Raw genomic sequence first — 14,463 nt, forward strand, 5'->3', positions numbered from 1 at the left:
ATTCCTGCTACGACCTCACCGTGCGACTGAGGCAAACCACTTTCCTCTCGGTACCTAAAGTGTGTCCAGACATAACACATGGGCAGTGACCTTCCCTATGGGTGTCTTGAGCCCTCACCACAATATCAAGAAAAGGACTGAGCAGAGGGGGAAAAAAGGGGTGGGGGGGGGGGAAGCAAAGAGCGCAGGGCTGCCAGACGCGAGCCAGACACGATTCTGAGCCCTAGGCGAGGTTCTTTGAGGAACCGAGAGTTGCTGGGACCGCGCCCGCAGGACGAAAGCAAACAGACTGCGCTCCCCTCCCCAGACCCGGGCTCTTTGTCCGGAATCCAGCTGTGCCCCCGGGGGAGGGGGGCTCGCGTGGCGCGGCCCGGGACCCCGACGCTGATTGGCCGGTGGCTCGGGCAGCAGCCAGGCAGGCACGCTCCTGGCCCGGGCCGAGCAGATAAAGCGTGCCAAAGGGCACACGACTGCAGTGCAGGAAATCCCCCGCGGTCTCACAAGGGGGCGGAGAGAGCAGGGCATACAGGATCGGGGTCCTGCAGGCGTCGCGGGGCTGGGACCCTCCGAGGCGGCAGCGTCATCAGCTGAGTGCACAGGCCGGACAGTCAGCTGGAACCTCGCTCCTCTGCGTTCTGTGCCATTTTGCGCCCCACAAACCAGGTAATATTGGGGAGGACAAGAGAGGGTGACGTGAAAGGGTGGCTTTTCTTAGTATTTCTTCCCTACGGATTCTGGGGTCTGGAACGGCGTCCAGGAGACCAAAGACGCACTCTGGTCCCTGTCACTTGGCCGCAGGATGGCGCCTCATCCCTCCAGTGCACCTGCTATCCGAGTGGCCCACAAGACAGAGCTGCCCTTTCCAAGAGCCACCGCCGACGAAGTGACCTGTGCTGCATCTACTCTCCCCAGCCCCACACTCGTATCCCCAGACTGCGCCGAGGTCCAAGGGGGCGGCTGCCGAGGGTCGACGACAACCAGGAAGCTCCGGGGGCGGCTCGGAGGGCGCAGCCGTCCCAAGAACGAGTTGGCGCTGAGCAGGCAGCGACGGAGCCGGCGCAAAAAGGCCAATGACCGAGAGCGCAATCGGATGCACAACCTTAACTCGGCGCTGGACGCTCTGCGCGGCGTCCTGCCCACCTTTCCCGATGACGCGAAGCTCACCAAAATCGAGACGCTGCGCTTTGCGCACAACTACATCTGGGCGCTGACGCAAACGCTACGCCTAGCCGACCACAGTCTCTGCGGACTGGAGCCGCAGGCTGCCCCGTGCGCCGGGCTAGGCAGCCCGGAGGGCAGCTCCTCTGGGGACTGGGACTCCCTGTACTCCCCCGTCTCCCAGGCGGGCAGCCTGAGCCCCGCTGCCTCGCTGGAGGAGCTGCCCGGGCTACCGGTACCCGCCTCTCCAGCCTACCTGCGCCCAGGAGCCCTGGCCTTCTCAGACTTTCTCTGAAGAGGCTGGCGACCGCTTGTTGGTGCGTTCTAGGAGAGAGAGAGGGGGCGGCCAGGGGTGGGAGGCTGCTCTCTAGTTCAAGTGCTTCTTGTTGGCTCTCGTACTCTGACCCTGGAAGTGGGGTGGGGATGCCAGAGTTTAATCCCCAGCCCTCTGCGCCCCCCAGCTCCTGCAGTATTCTCTCTTTCTCTGAGTACTTCAGGCTGCGCGAGCTTTAGACTTTCTGTGGCTTCCCCAAAATCTCGTGCAAAAGGAAATTGTATAGCACTCTACAGCGACAGAGGGTCGCCAGGCTCCAGATGCGCCGCCTGCATTCCAGAATAGGTACATCTGTCTGTGAGCCGTTAACGATCACTCCCCACCCCCAGTGGTTAAACCCTGTAGTCTCAGCGTTCTCCCCTTGCCGCTGCCCTTCCTCTCCAAATTGAATCCCAGATTTGGGGCCTCCCCACTCTGCCTTAATCCATAAAGGCGATCTTCTGCCTTCTAGTGCACTTTTCAGAGGCCTAGCCCTCCCAGATGGCAGGATGAAAAGCTGGGATCTGGGAATCAAGGTCCCCGCCTCCCCAGCGGATCCCACCTCCGTGCGTCCCAGCACGCCGTACCTGAGCTGTGCTGTACAATGCTGGAGCGCTGCGCTTTTGTGGAGGTTTTTGTTTTGTTTTAGAAATCACTTTTGAATATGATGTCTTTAGAAATTAATGTTGATATGATAAATGCTATATAGTCTTTTCCCCCGTTTTCAAGTTTGTATTTATTGCTGACTTCCTTGTGGAAAAAGTCTATATTTTGTACATCAGATTACCCAGGGACTGGTGAATAAAATTTTGAGCCAATTTAAACCAAAATGAGTCTATCTCCTACGGCGGGGAGAAGTAGGCTGGGGCCATAGTATCTGTGGCGAGAGGGAGTTATTCTGCCCGAAAAGAGGGGGCGCGGCTCTTTGAGAAGGTTTAAGGAGCTTCTCTTGGGTCGGTCGGGGTGGGAGGTCATGCGGAGGGTGAGTCAGCAAAGCTGGGCTGGATAGTCGTTAGAAATCATCGGCCTAGCCTCCATGTGTTATTGGTGGAGCCGAGACTTAGTTCAAACAGCGTTTTAGAAGAAAGTCAAGCCAGAAGCTCGGTCTACTTACCCGTGCTCAGACCCTTTTCTCTACACCACCAGCCTGGACCTAGAAAGTTCCAGTCACATTTGAGGGGGTGGTCACAGGCTTGACTCAACCCCGGAGGTGGACCCCTAACATCATCCTTGGAGGTGGGGTCGGGGAGGGGGCGGACATCTCAGGACCTTCCCCCAAAAGTCTCAGAAGCCTGGAATATCCCAGGAGTGTATTTTACGCACCACTCGGAACCGACTAGGTGACGGCAGGCATCTTGATTTGCTGACACGGAGCTACCGAGATAGAGAAGGTACTAGGCTCAACTGGAGTCTGCTGTCCCTGGACCTCTTTGCCCCTGGACAACTTTGATTGTCAAGAAATGTTTACTGTTTCCAGTCACAGGCTCTTGACTCCTACAGTTAAGGCTTGGGACCAAAGCCTGTCTCAGGGGCGTCGGCGGAGCGTCCCTCTCTGGCTTCCACGACCTCCAGGGCCTCAGGAAAGCCGAACAGAACTGTAAGAATTTGCTGGAGCAGTTGGCAGCAACGGAAACAGGGAAATAGGAAGCTGGCATCCTACCCGTGTGCTGAACCCCAGGGTCTTCCTTGGGTCGACCTTGGATGGCCTTGGAAAAAGAAAGCCTTCCAACCCTTGTGCGTCCCAGGGTGTCCAGGGGCCAGGCGCAGGCGGCTAGGTAACAGTCTAGCGCCAGAACGGCGGCTTCGCAGGAGTTAATGCGTCTCTTTTCTGCACCCTTCTGGCTGCTTCTCCCTCCCCTTCTCTTCCCCCTCTCCCCTTTCCCCCTCTGTCCTCTGGTTGTTTAGAAACGTCTCAGTTAAGGGCTTGGGGCGGGCAGAGAGGCGCCACCAATAAACGAATGAACAGAGGCGTTGTTCCATTTCACGGGTTTTTAATCAAGGAGGAGATTAATGAGGTTTTGGTGACCTTTGCAGCAGCCAACTTTCCACCTGAGGCACCGCCCGGGGGCAGGTGTCCAGAGCTCCTAGTTGGCAATTTACATAGTTGTTAGTTGCTTTGATTGATTTCTACAAAGCCGGGTCCCTCGACAGGATTTCTTGTCTACATATCATCTTAGCTAAAGCAGATTGCCAGGCCTTCCTTCTGCAGTACCTCTGAGCGAGTTCGCACCGCCCGGGACTTAAACCTTAATTAAACCCTGCCTCAGACGCCGTCTCTTTCCAACAAGCCACTTCACAACTTAGATTTTGAAGCCGCTGCCCGGGGCAGATGGTGTTTGAACCAACACTCAAAAGACTTTCTTAAGCGAGGTCATTCTTCCCGTGAAAGGCAGGGGGAGGTAGTGTGCACTCGGGCAAGGGACTCTCACGGTGCAAACCCCCTGCAGCTGGACTAAGGTCTGCGTGCTCGGCGATCAGGCTGCACCCACCGCCTTACAGTGCTTCCCGGGGTGTCATTAAGGAGCCATCAGTCACCCAGTGCGCACAGATGGTCCTAGGCCCCACGAATTAAATCAGTAAAGGGGAAGGGTACCCAATCTGGTAACAGTTTAACCAGTATAATTGTTGGGGGTGAGCAAATTTGTCCCACAACTGCCCAGGCTGCCCTACTTGTCACTGTTAGGTGCCATCGAGTCAATACGACTCACAGCGACCCTACGAACAACAGATCTGAGCTCAGTTCTAATCGGTGCCATCCTCATAATCTCTGACACCCTTGAGCCCATTGCTGCAGTCACCGTATCAATCCACCTGGATGAGGGTCTTCCTCCCTTCCCTTGTCCCTCCACCTTCACAAGCATGATGTCCCTCTCCCAGGAATGGTTTCTCTTAGCGACACGTCAGAAGTATGTATGAGAAGAAGCTTTGACATCTTTGCATCCAAGGAGCACTCTGGCTGCACTTTCTCCAAGACACTGCCCTACTAGTGAAAAAGTCTTAGAAGGGAATTCTTAGGATTTGGCTGAATCTCTCCATAACTTGGGGCTCAGGCGCCAAGGGCGGTCCGTCTATATCGTGGAATCGCGGTAAGGTGGGAAATCTCCTACAGGCCTCTTTCGGAAAAACAACTCAGCAAGAAGCTTTCTTGTGCCTGACGGGTCCGGTTCTCCCATCGTCCTCACGTCTCTCCTCCCGTCTCCCAGTCCTTGTCAGCATTTTGCCTTCAGCGCTTTTAAAGCCAGCCAGGCAGCTGGCCGACTCCGCAGATAGCCTGCCCCTGCCCCCATCGCGGGCGGGCCCTGTCCGGTTGCTCAGTGGCAGCCTTTGGGGTTGCCTCCTGCGTACCAGGTCCCTGACACAGGAGCCGGGTCCCAAGCAGCAGCAGGAAAGACGCTCAGGTCGGAGGGCTCGTCCCTCCGCTGCCTTTGTCTGAGCCTAAGTCTGGCTTCCAGAAAAGCGGCCCATGAATCTTGCACCTCCACCCTCAGTCTCGGTCCCCATACACAAGCAGGTAGATTTATGGTGCCCTGCCCCCATCCCACCCCATCCTCCAGCCGGCTGGGGCGGAGGACAAAGCCTCCCGGGGCCATTGGCATGCTAATGTCTGGGAGTCTGGCCGTGGTAAGAGCACAAAGGCGGGGCCCTGGGCGCACGCGACCCCACAAGCGCAGCCTGTCATGCCTCTGCCTGACGGAACTCTAGACAAAGTGGTACGACCTTGGACAAATCCCTGAGCCTTGTTTTATTCACAAGAGAGTTTGGGGTGTGCCCCTAAAACCTTCCCACTGGTTTTCCTGGTGCTGAGAGATGCACTTTCTGCTTTCAGTGGTACAGTCTTGATCGAAAGTGGTTTAAAGAATCCTAAAAGTGGGTTTTGGAGAGGGTGAAGCCAGGCTGTTCCTTGGAGGCAAGGATTCTGACATACTCCATCTGACATACTTTTGCCATGTTGCAAGGCAGACCAGTCCTTGGAGAGGGACGTCATGCTTGGGAGGGTGGAGGGACAGCGTAGGAGAAGACCCTGGAAGAGATGGATGGATTGATTCAGTGACTGGGGTAATGAGGGTGTGTCAGAGACAATAAGATTAACACAGGATAGAGCAGGTTTTAGGGCTGTTGTACATTGGGTCGCTATGAGTTGCAGGCAGCTTGATGGTACATAACAACAACAACAATAACAAAGGTGGGTGTGCCAGGGTGTCAGGGGGATTCAGCGGCACATATGGAGCAGAATAAATGCTGAGTGGATCATAAATACATTTGTACATTTATGTCATATTCTTGGGTGTGCTTTTCTAATTCCTGTCTATAGAACTCAAGAAAAGAGGGAATCTCCACGACATTACCTCTTCTTCCCACCTTCACAGGCCAATGGGAGATTTGTCACCTTGTGTCTTTTGTCTCTTGTGGCCTGGAAGAGTTGATGAGGTGGTCAAGGCAGGGATGTTTGTATCCTGCAAACCAGACCCAAACCCCTGGGGTGTCTAATCCAAAGTCTCCATTCCCTGGTGAGTTCCTGGAGCGAGCTGGGACCAGAGGCCCCCAGTCAAGTCCAGCCATTTGAGAACTCTTCTCTGTGTTCAGGGTTCTCTGGTGGCAGAGTCTATAGGGAGCTGCACTGCTAACCCAAAGGTGGTGCCTCTCTCTCAGATGGTTCAAATCCACTCTCAGCTGCTGGGGGAATGATAAGAACTCTCTCACATAATTTACAGCCTCTGAGAATGTGGAGGGTCAGCTATGCATTGGCTCTGACTAACAGTGAGATCTGAGATTTTATGTGTATGTTGTTAGGAATTTGGGTCATATTGAGCTAGTTTGCCTACAGTCCTGTGTGCATTACCTTGGGGTAATGTAAGGCTAAGAGGCTTCCCTGCACTTTATCACCTCCTGGATATATATTGATGTTCAGAGTTCCTGCCTCCCTCCCTCATCTGCTCCTCTGCTTTCAGAATTAAAGGGCCAGGCAGGAGGGAATTGGTCTCTGTAGATCAAGGGGATCGCAATTTGTCTGAGGTTCTGAAAGGGCGGCGATTGCCCCTGACCGTGGTGCTGAAACGCGGCGTTGCTCCAGCGTGAGAGGTGCTCCAGGGAACACGGCATTTGCAACCTGGAGAACCACCTGTTAACTCTTCCGTCCAGGTTTCCAAGCTGGATCCCTCCAAGACTTCCTGTGGATATGCAGACGCAGGGGACAGTCATGTTCTCTTGGCACGGTGAGGGAAAGATGAACTTTGCCTCTAGACCCATCTTAAAATACAATGTTGTTGAATTGACTGCTACCTTAGCAAAATCTTACTCCCTTCCTGGACCTCAGGCCCTTGCTTGTAAGTGCTAGGGTTGAGATTAGGCAATCCGTTAAGGAATTTTATGAGAACATCTGAGAGGACCAAAGTGTAAGAAGTTCAGGCTGGACAGCCCTGGCTTGGGAAAATGGTTTGAAACTTTGGATTCTCATTGGGTCACTGGTAAGTTTTAGTTATTCTAAAACCAAGAGCAAAAGAAAGTCTTCTAAGAGCTTTTACTTTAGAATATAATCTGATGTAGAGCTAAATCCTAATATTGCCACTGACTAGTGTGTTTTGGTTAGATCCTCTATTTAATTAATGTTCATTTCCTTATCTCTGTAGTTGAAACAGTAAAAAGAAGCTATTTCAATGGATTACTGTACTAATTATACTTGTTTAGTAAAGGTAGCTATTATTCTTTGCATCTTTGCTTGTCTCAAATCTTTTCTCATTCTCTCAGTTTAGGGAAAAGGGAGTCTTGCATGAATTTTAATTTTCTTTCTATATCATTGCTGAGTGAAAACTTATACAGAAGCCAAAGATCATCCATCCTTCACTGGTGATTCTGTCCAGCTTAAGTCTACCCCTCCTGAGATCCAGAATTATATATGCAGATGTCTTTTGGTCACCTTAGATCAGACACATTCAAAACGGAAATCCGCTCCCTTACCTCTCAGAACAGTGCTATCTTCTATTCCTGTTCATACAGAGACGTGTTGAGCTTCAGGGATCCTGCTTGCCCTAACTCTCATCCCTCAATCTCTGCTTGCAGAATTCAAGGGGCAGGGAGTGTCTGAATTTTCCAGGGATATAATAGCAAATGTAACATAAATTTACATTCTCAAATCAGGGTCTTAGCTATGTCAGTCACCTTTGCGGGCTACTCTCCTAGTTTCTAGTGGCAGTTACAATCCTGGGTGATCCTTTGCTCCTCCAGATGCATCTACCTCCATGATCACATGGCACTTCCGTGTGTCCCTGGACCTGAGCTCCCCTTGATAAGACATCACTCAGAAGAGATAGGTTGAAGGCTCACCCCACTTGTTTGTAAATAAAAAAAATAAACTCCATATTTCAAACAAGATTACAAGTATGAGAGTTAGGACATCAACATGCATTTTTGGAATGCACTTTAATCTGTAGCACCAAGGTTTACCTTGACTCTTTTGTCTGCCTCACTATTCACATCTAGTCAACCCTCAAATCCTGCTGATTTTGTTTTCTCACTATTTAAAAAATCTGATCCCTCCTTTACCTTCTGACAACCATAATACCTCTAATTTGTCACATGAATTTACCAGTGAACATAATATCCAAATACAAAATTGCCACTTTCTTGTTTAAAACTTTCAGTAAGTTTCTAACCTTTTTGGAGTAAAGCCCATGTTACTGTAGGGAAGAATAGTGTAGTGTGAGGAGTGCAGGCAATGATACGAATCTATATGTTCAATGCCCTATCTGTTTTATTCATTATAGGTATGATCATGAGAACAAATCCTCTCAATTTCCTCTTCTGTAAAATGAAGATAGTATTGTTGTGTACCCTAAAGTCAGAAGCGACCCATAGATGATTTTTTAGTGGGTTTTCAGAGGCAGTTAATCACACAAGAGGTGATTGTCCATCCTTCTCCCACAAAGCAGCTGGTAGCTTCGAACTACGGGTTTTCGGAATTGCAGCACAGCTTCTTACCACTAGGCCACCAGAGCTCTCTGGAGATAGTATTACTTTTTTATTTTTTAGTATTACATTATAGCGTTTGTTGTTATAATATGCTATAGAGTTAGAACTGACTAGTAGATGAACCCTCCAGAATATTTTTTTCAGAAACCATAAATCATGTGGGAGGAGATTGCCCATTTTTCTCCCATGGAGCAGCTGGTGGATTTGTGGTAACAATCGAACTCTTTATCACTTAGAATTTAGGTTAAGGCTGAAGAAAGATAAGAAACCTCCATTAGTGAGATACACTGCCTCTAAAAACCCACTGGAGGGTCAGCTATGGGTCGGTTCAGACCCAATTGTATGTAATAACAGCAACAAAATATCATAAAGACAAATAAGACCATTACTATAAAACTAGAAGGATAACTAGTAAAATATGTATGGGAACCCAAGGAGGAGGGGGTGGGAGCGGAACCACAGGGTTGCACAGTTTGGTGGGTGGAGGGAGAGGGTGAAGGAAATGGGAAAGATCTGAATTAAGAGACAGGGTAATGATGGGCAAGGTCCAATGGTGATTGATTTTATAAAGCATAATGCATGAGAATGATTGTATGAAGCACAGTATGAATGAAGAGTAGTGTGAAATTCAATGTGTACAAACTTTGTAAGCAAACCAACGCTGTTATTGTTGTTCTGTGTACCATAGAGCCAGAACTGACCCATACCTGACTGTCCAGTGGGTTTTCAGAGACAGTTAATCACATGGGAGGAGACTGCCCATTCCCTCGAACCATGTGCCTTTTCAGGATTGCAGTGCAGCTTCTTGCCAATAAGCCAATAACATTTAAAAAATAGACTATTTCAAAACAACTATGAGATGTCATCTCACCCTAGTAAGAAGAGCAAAAGTTAACAGAACACAAACAATAAGTGCTGGCAAAGTTGTGGAGAAACTGGAATATTTATTCACTGTTGGTGGGAGTGTAAAATGGTGCAACCACTATGGAAGGCTTAGAAATATCATTTGACCCAGCAATCCCACTACTGGGAATATACCATAAAAAAACCATAACTGCCACCCAAGCAGATATATGCACACCTATGTTTATTTTGGCTTTGTTCACAATAGTAAGGAGTTGGAAACAACCCAAGTGCCCATCAACAAACGAATGGATAAAGAAGCTCTGGTGTATTCACACAATGGAATACTGTGCTGCATTCAAAAACAAGGAACTCATGAAATATTATACAAAACGGGTGTCCCTGGAGGACATTATTCTGAGTGAAATATCTCAGTCACAAAAAGACAAATACTGTATAATGGCACTGTTATAAAATAGGACTGACATAGGAGTTGGAGGAGACTGAGAAAGATGGGATAAATTATGTATATTGCATTGAAACAGATGAGGTTTAAAAGGGATATATGATTAGGTATTACTGTCATGACAGGAGTCCAGAATGAAGGAAACATAGTGGAGTGGACTTGAGGGGGAGGGATTGTATAACAATGAAGGAATTTTTCTTTTACTTTTCAAAGAGAAGAGCGAACTGGGGGAGAGGGGTGGACAGGGAGGAAAGTGCAACAATGAATGAATGGAAATCCAAAATCTCTGTAAACCTTCATTAAAATTAATTAAAAAAATAAAAAGAGTGGGAGGGAGGGAGACGAGAAGAAAAAAACCAATAAATTGGTGTGCTGTTGTTGTTGTTGTTGTTATGTGCCTTCGAGTCGTTTGCGACTCATAGCGACCCTATGTACAACAGCCCTAAACCCTGCTCTATCCTGTACCAATCTCATTGCCTCTAACACACCCATCCCGATTACCCCAGTCACTGAATCAATCCACCTCATAGAGGGTCTTCCCCTCCTGCGCTGTCCCTCTATTCTACCCAGCATGATGTCCCTCTCTAAAGACCTGTCTCTCCTTACAACATGTCCAAAGTATGTCAGACGAAGCCCCAGAATCCTTGCCTCCAAGGAGCAGCCTGGTTTAACCCTCTCTACGATGAATCTGTTTGTTTTCTTGGCAGTCCATGGTACATTCAATACTCTTCTCCAGCACCACAGCTCAAAGGTGTCAATTCTCCTTCTATTCTCCCTAGTCATTGTCCAACTCTCTGATGCATAACAAGTGATTGCAAAAACCATGGCCTGTATCAGGCGCACCTTAGTCTCCAGAGAGACACCATTGCTCTTGAGTACTTTAGAGAGGTCCCTAACCGCAGACTTTCCCATTGAAATATGGTGTGCACAATAAAACAACAACAACAACAACAACAAAAAACCCCAACAACCACCACCCACCAGACTATTGTTAACAGGTACTCCTCAATAGCTCAGTCTAAGGTGAGAATTCCAGGTGGGTCAGTAGCTCTGCTCTGCTGCATGGCATTACTCAGGAAGCCAGGCTTCAACCATCCTCTTTTTAACCAGTCCACCAGCTCCTCTGTCAACTGCATGGTTGAAGCTATCATGGGTTCTCAGCTAAGGAAAATGGGGCATAAAATAGAAGAGACTTATTTATACTCTTAAAGCTTAGAAGTAGCACACTCCATATTTATACCTCCACATTGTGTAGGTAGAATGGGGTCATGCAGCCTCACCCAATGAAAGAGGGTGTGAAAAATGAATTCAGGGTAATGAACAGTCTCTACTACAGAAGTATTGTCTGTATTATTAAATCTAACTGAATTAGATTGCACATATTATTGTTATTTGTTTCATCATCATGAATTGCATATGAGTATTTCCAGAATTATGCTACACTAACCTCATTTTCAGAGTACTTTAATCGCTAAAAATATTGATCTGCTCTGAGTTTTACCCCTACTCATACTCCATCTTACTCTGTCTGCCAAACCTCTCTTTTTCCTCTTCTCATGTCTGTTTTGCTGCCTCCAGTACACATCAGTTTTTCTCACAAGCTTTCTCTAGGCGAATCCTCCCTGCTTCCCTCATATCCTATACTGAACATTCTTACCCTTTCTAGGCAGCATTGTTATTATCAATTTGTTCATCTGAGCTTTCCTCTGATTTGTAGAATCTTCTGAAAAGCAGACAATGCGTGCATATCTCTAATAAGTAGCAATACTAAATGCCTCTTCTGGACTAGATGCCACATGCTTTTAGAATTAATAATGAATGAGTGACTAAGGGGAATTGTTATATGCTGTTGAGTCGCCTGAGATTCAAAGCGACCCTATGTACAACTCTGAAGCCTGCCCCATCCTGAGCCAGTCTCACTGACTCTGACACACCTGCCTCCATTGCCCCAGTTACTGTATCAATCCATCTCATCTGGGATAGTCCTCTCCTTCACCATCCCTTCACCCTTCTGAGCATGATGTCCTTCTCCGAGGACCAGTTCCTCTTGGCCATGTGCCCACAGTATGTGAGATGAAGTTTCAAAATTCTAGCCTCCAAGGAGAAACTTGGTTTCACCCTCTCCAAGACAGGTCTATTTGTTTTCTTGGAGGTCTGTGGTATAGTCAAGACTCTTCTCCAGCACCACAACTCAAAGGCATCAATTCTTCTGTCATCCTTAGTCATTGTCCAGCTCCCTGATTCATAGCAAGTAATTGCAAAGACCATGACCTGGATCAAATGCACCTTAGTTTCCAGACTCCGTTCTCTGGTAAGATCCCTGAGAGCAGATTTTCCCAGTGCAATTAGTCTTTTGGTTCACTGAATCCTGATGCCAAGAATGTTAATTGTGTGGAGCCAAGCAAGCTGTAATTGTTAACAACCTCACTCTCTTCTCCATCTATCATGGTGCTGCCAATTGGCCCAGTGGTGAGAACCTTTGTTATCTTGATGTTGAGCTTCAATCCATATTAAAGAAGGTCCTTGACCTTCTGCAGCAAACAAATTTATTTGTTTAGAAAGGCCTATTCCTCCACAGACTGCCTAGCATGTAAGTAAGGGCTAATTAAATATTTGTTGAATAAATTAATGAATGGTTCAGCGCAAAAAAAATAGCCTGTCTTTTATTATCCATGGTTCTATTATAGAACACGCCACATCTGACTAGTAATCTAACTAGTAGTTATCTGGTACCGCTTGTAAGAGAAGTAACAGGTTAGGAGTTTATAAGTTCAAACTCGGGGTGTCAGCTATAGGGGCAGAGAGCTCTGATAGCCTAGTGTTAAGAAATGGAACTACAATTCCAAAGGCACGCTGTTCAAATTCACAAGCTCCTCTAAGGAAAAAGGATCAGCTATCTTCTCCAGTGCAATTTACTGCCTCCTAAAACCCACTGGAAGGTCAGCTATGAGTCAATTCAAAATCAGTGTCAAACAGCAGCATCTACAAGAGAAGTCACTCTAGAGGGAAGGTCCTTATCTTCATGAAGCACGAATGCCCCTTGGAGATCTGTATGTCCCTTGATGTTTCCTGGTGTCAGTCTTTTCCTAGGTCTAAGGTTCTCAGTATAGAACCTTGGATCCAAAGGATGTGCTCAATTCCTGGCTCTTCTCTCTTAGTGGTACCAACATCTCTGTTCCTATGCTAACTTACCTCTCCTTTAAATTTCCTAAAATTAAAAGTGATTCGGGTTACACACCAGGAGAACTCCTCTTATATCATCCAACTAGCACTATAAATTAAGTAAGAGTATTGCATCTCACCCTATTCCCTTAGAAGCTGATTGTCTGATCACTTTATGGTACATGACTAGATCACTATATAACTGACAAAGGACTCCATTATTCAACTGTCAAACCACTGAGAATCATGACCCAGTCAAACTGGCATGTGTTTTGAGGGGTTGCAGTTCAATTCACGATTTTAGGTAAAATGAGATTTCTCCAATAATACCATTGTTTGAAAGATTGCTAATAGCAATGCTAATAGGCAAAGTTGTGTGATCCTTCCCAAGGCTATACGAATGAGATAGTGGAACGGTAATGGGACTTAACAGCTCTCTCAGCTTCCACATTATCTAATTCCATAAGTTAGACATGCTACTTAGCTTTTCCAAGTCTCAGTTTCTCCATCTATAAAATTGGAGAAAGCTGTACCTGGGTTTTAACATGCAAACAAAGTATCAGATCACTCACTACATGTGCCTGCCAGGAACTGGTAGTGGAATCCTGAACCTACCCCATCCCCATCTTATCTGTAGACGGCTAGCAAAGAAAATAGAGACAAAATAACCGAGGTTTCAAGGTTAAGCAGTAAAGGGTGGTGTGATATGCTATAATCTAGATTATGGACACGAAGTGGGCATCCTACAAGCCTAATAACATTACCAGCTATGTAACCTCTGGTGTACTAGTCATATATTGCTGGATAACCGACCATCCTAAATTTAGCTGTGTACAACAAGAAACCTTTATTACCTATTTCTGTGAGTCAGAAAGCACGAGTAGCTCACACACAGTGTCTCTTGAGTTGCACTCAAGGTGTCAGTTGGTGATGTAGTCACATCTGAAGACTAGAAAGAGAGACAGTCCACTTTCAAATTAGTTTGTGTGGCTGTTGGCAAAATTTGATTCTTTGACAGCTATTGATCTGGGGGCATGAAGTCTTCATTGACTTCTGACTTCTGGTCAGTGACCAGAGGCCACTTTCAGTTCCTTGCCGTGGCCAGGAACTGCCAAGGGCTTCGCCAAAGGGCAGTGCTCAGCACAGCAGTTGGCAGCTCCATGCAGACAAGCAAGAGAGAGACAATGGGCTCATCCAAGCTGCAAGTCACAAGCTTTTTGTAATCAAACATCAATGGTGACATCCAGTTAACTGGTTTTTCCTCTTCTTTTTTTTTTCTGAACTTATACTTTATGAAGAATAATGTTCTTTGGAAAGACCTTTCACAGAGGAAGATATTCAATGGCCAACAGACACATGAAGAAATGCTCAAAATCACTGGCAATAAGAGTTACAAGTCAAAATCACAATGAGATACCATCTCACTCCAGTAGCAGTAGCAAAGTTTAACAGAACAGCAAGCAATAAATGGAGAGTATGTGGAGAGATAGTAGCTCTCATACTTCTTGGAACAGCCCCTGAGAAAATTAGGATTGAGACACAAATGGAGATTTGT

General features: G+C 47.3%; 1 protein-coding gene across 1 annotated transcript; it reads left to right on the top strand.

Moving 5' to 3' along the window:
* The first annotated feature begins 799 nt into the window (after positions 1-799).
* On the top strand, positions 800-1,453 carry NEUROG3 (neurogenin 3). Its single transcript, XM_006888993.1, has one exon. It carries the CDS (start codon positions 800-802, stop codon positions 1,451-1,453), a length of 654 nt encoding a protein of 217 aa, XP_006889055.1.
* The last annotated feature ends 13,010 nt before the right edge of the window (positions 1,454-14,463 follow it).

Source organism: Elephantulus edwardii, unplaced genomic scaffold, assembly GCF_000299155.1.
Source record: "Elephantulus edwardii isolate Elephantulus edwardi_28Jun2011 unplaced genomic scaffold, EleEdw1.0 scaffold00074, whole genome shotgun sequence".
Taxonomy (NCBI): domain Eukaryota; kingdom Metazoa; phylum Chordata; class Mammalia; order Macroscelidea; family Macroscelididae; genus Elephantulus; species Elephantulus edwardii.

Bases quoted from the DNA above. Each gene is read 5' to 3' on its own strand.
- NEUROG3 (XM_006888993.1), top strand. From the start codon at position 800: ATGGCGCCTCATCCCTCCAGTGCACCTGCTATCCGAGTGGCCCACAAG.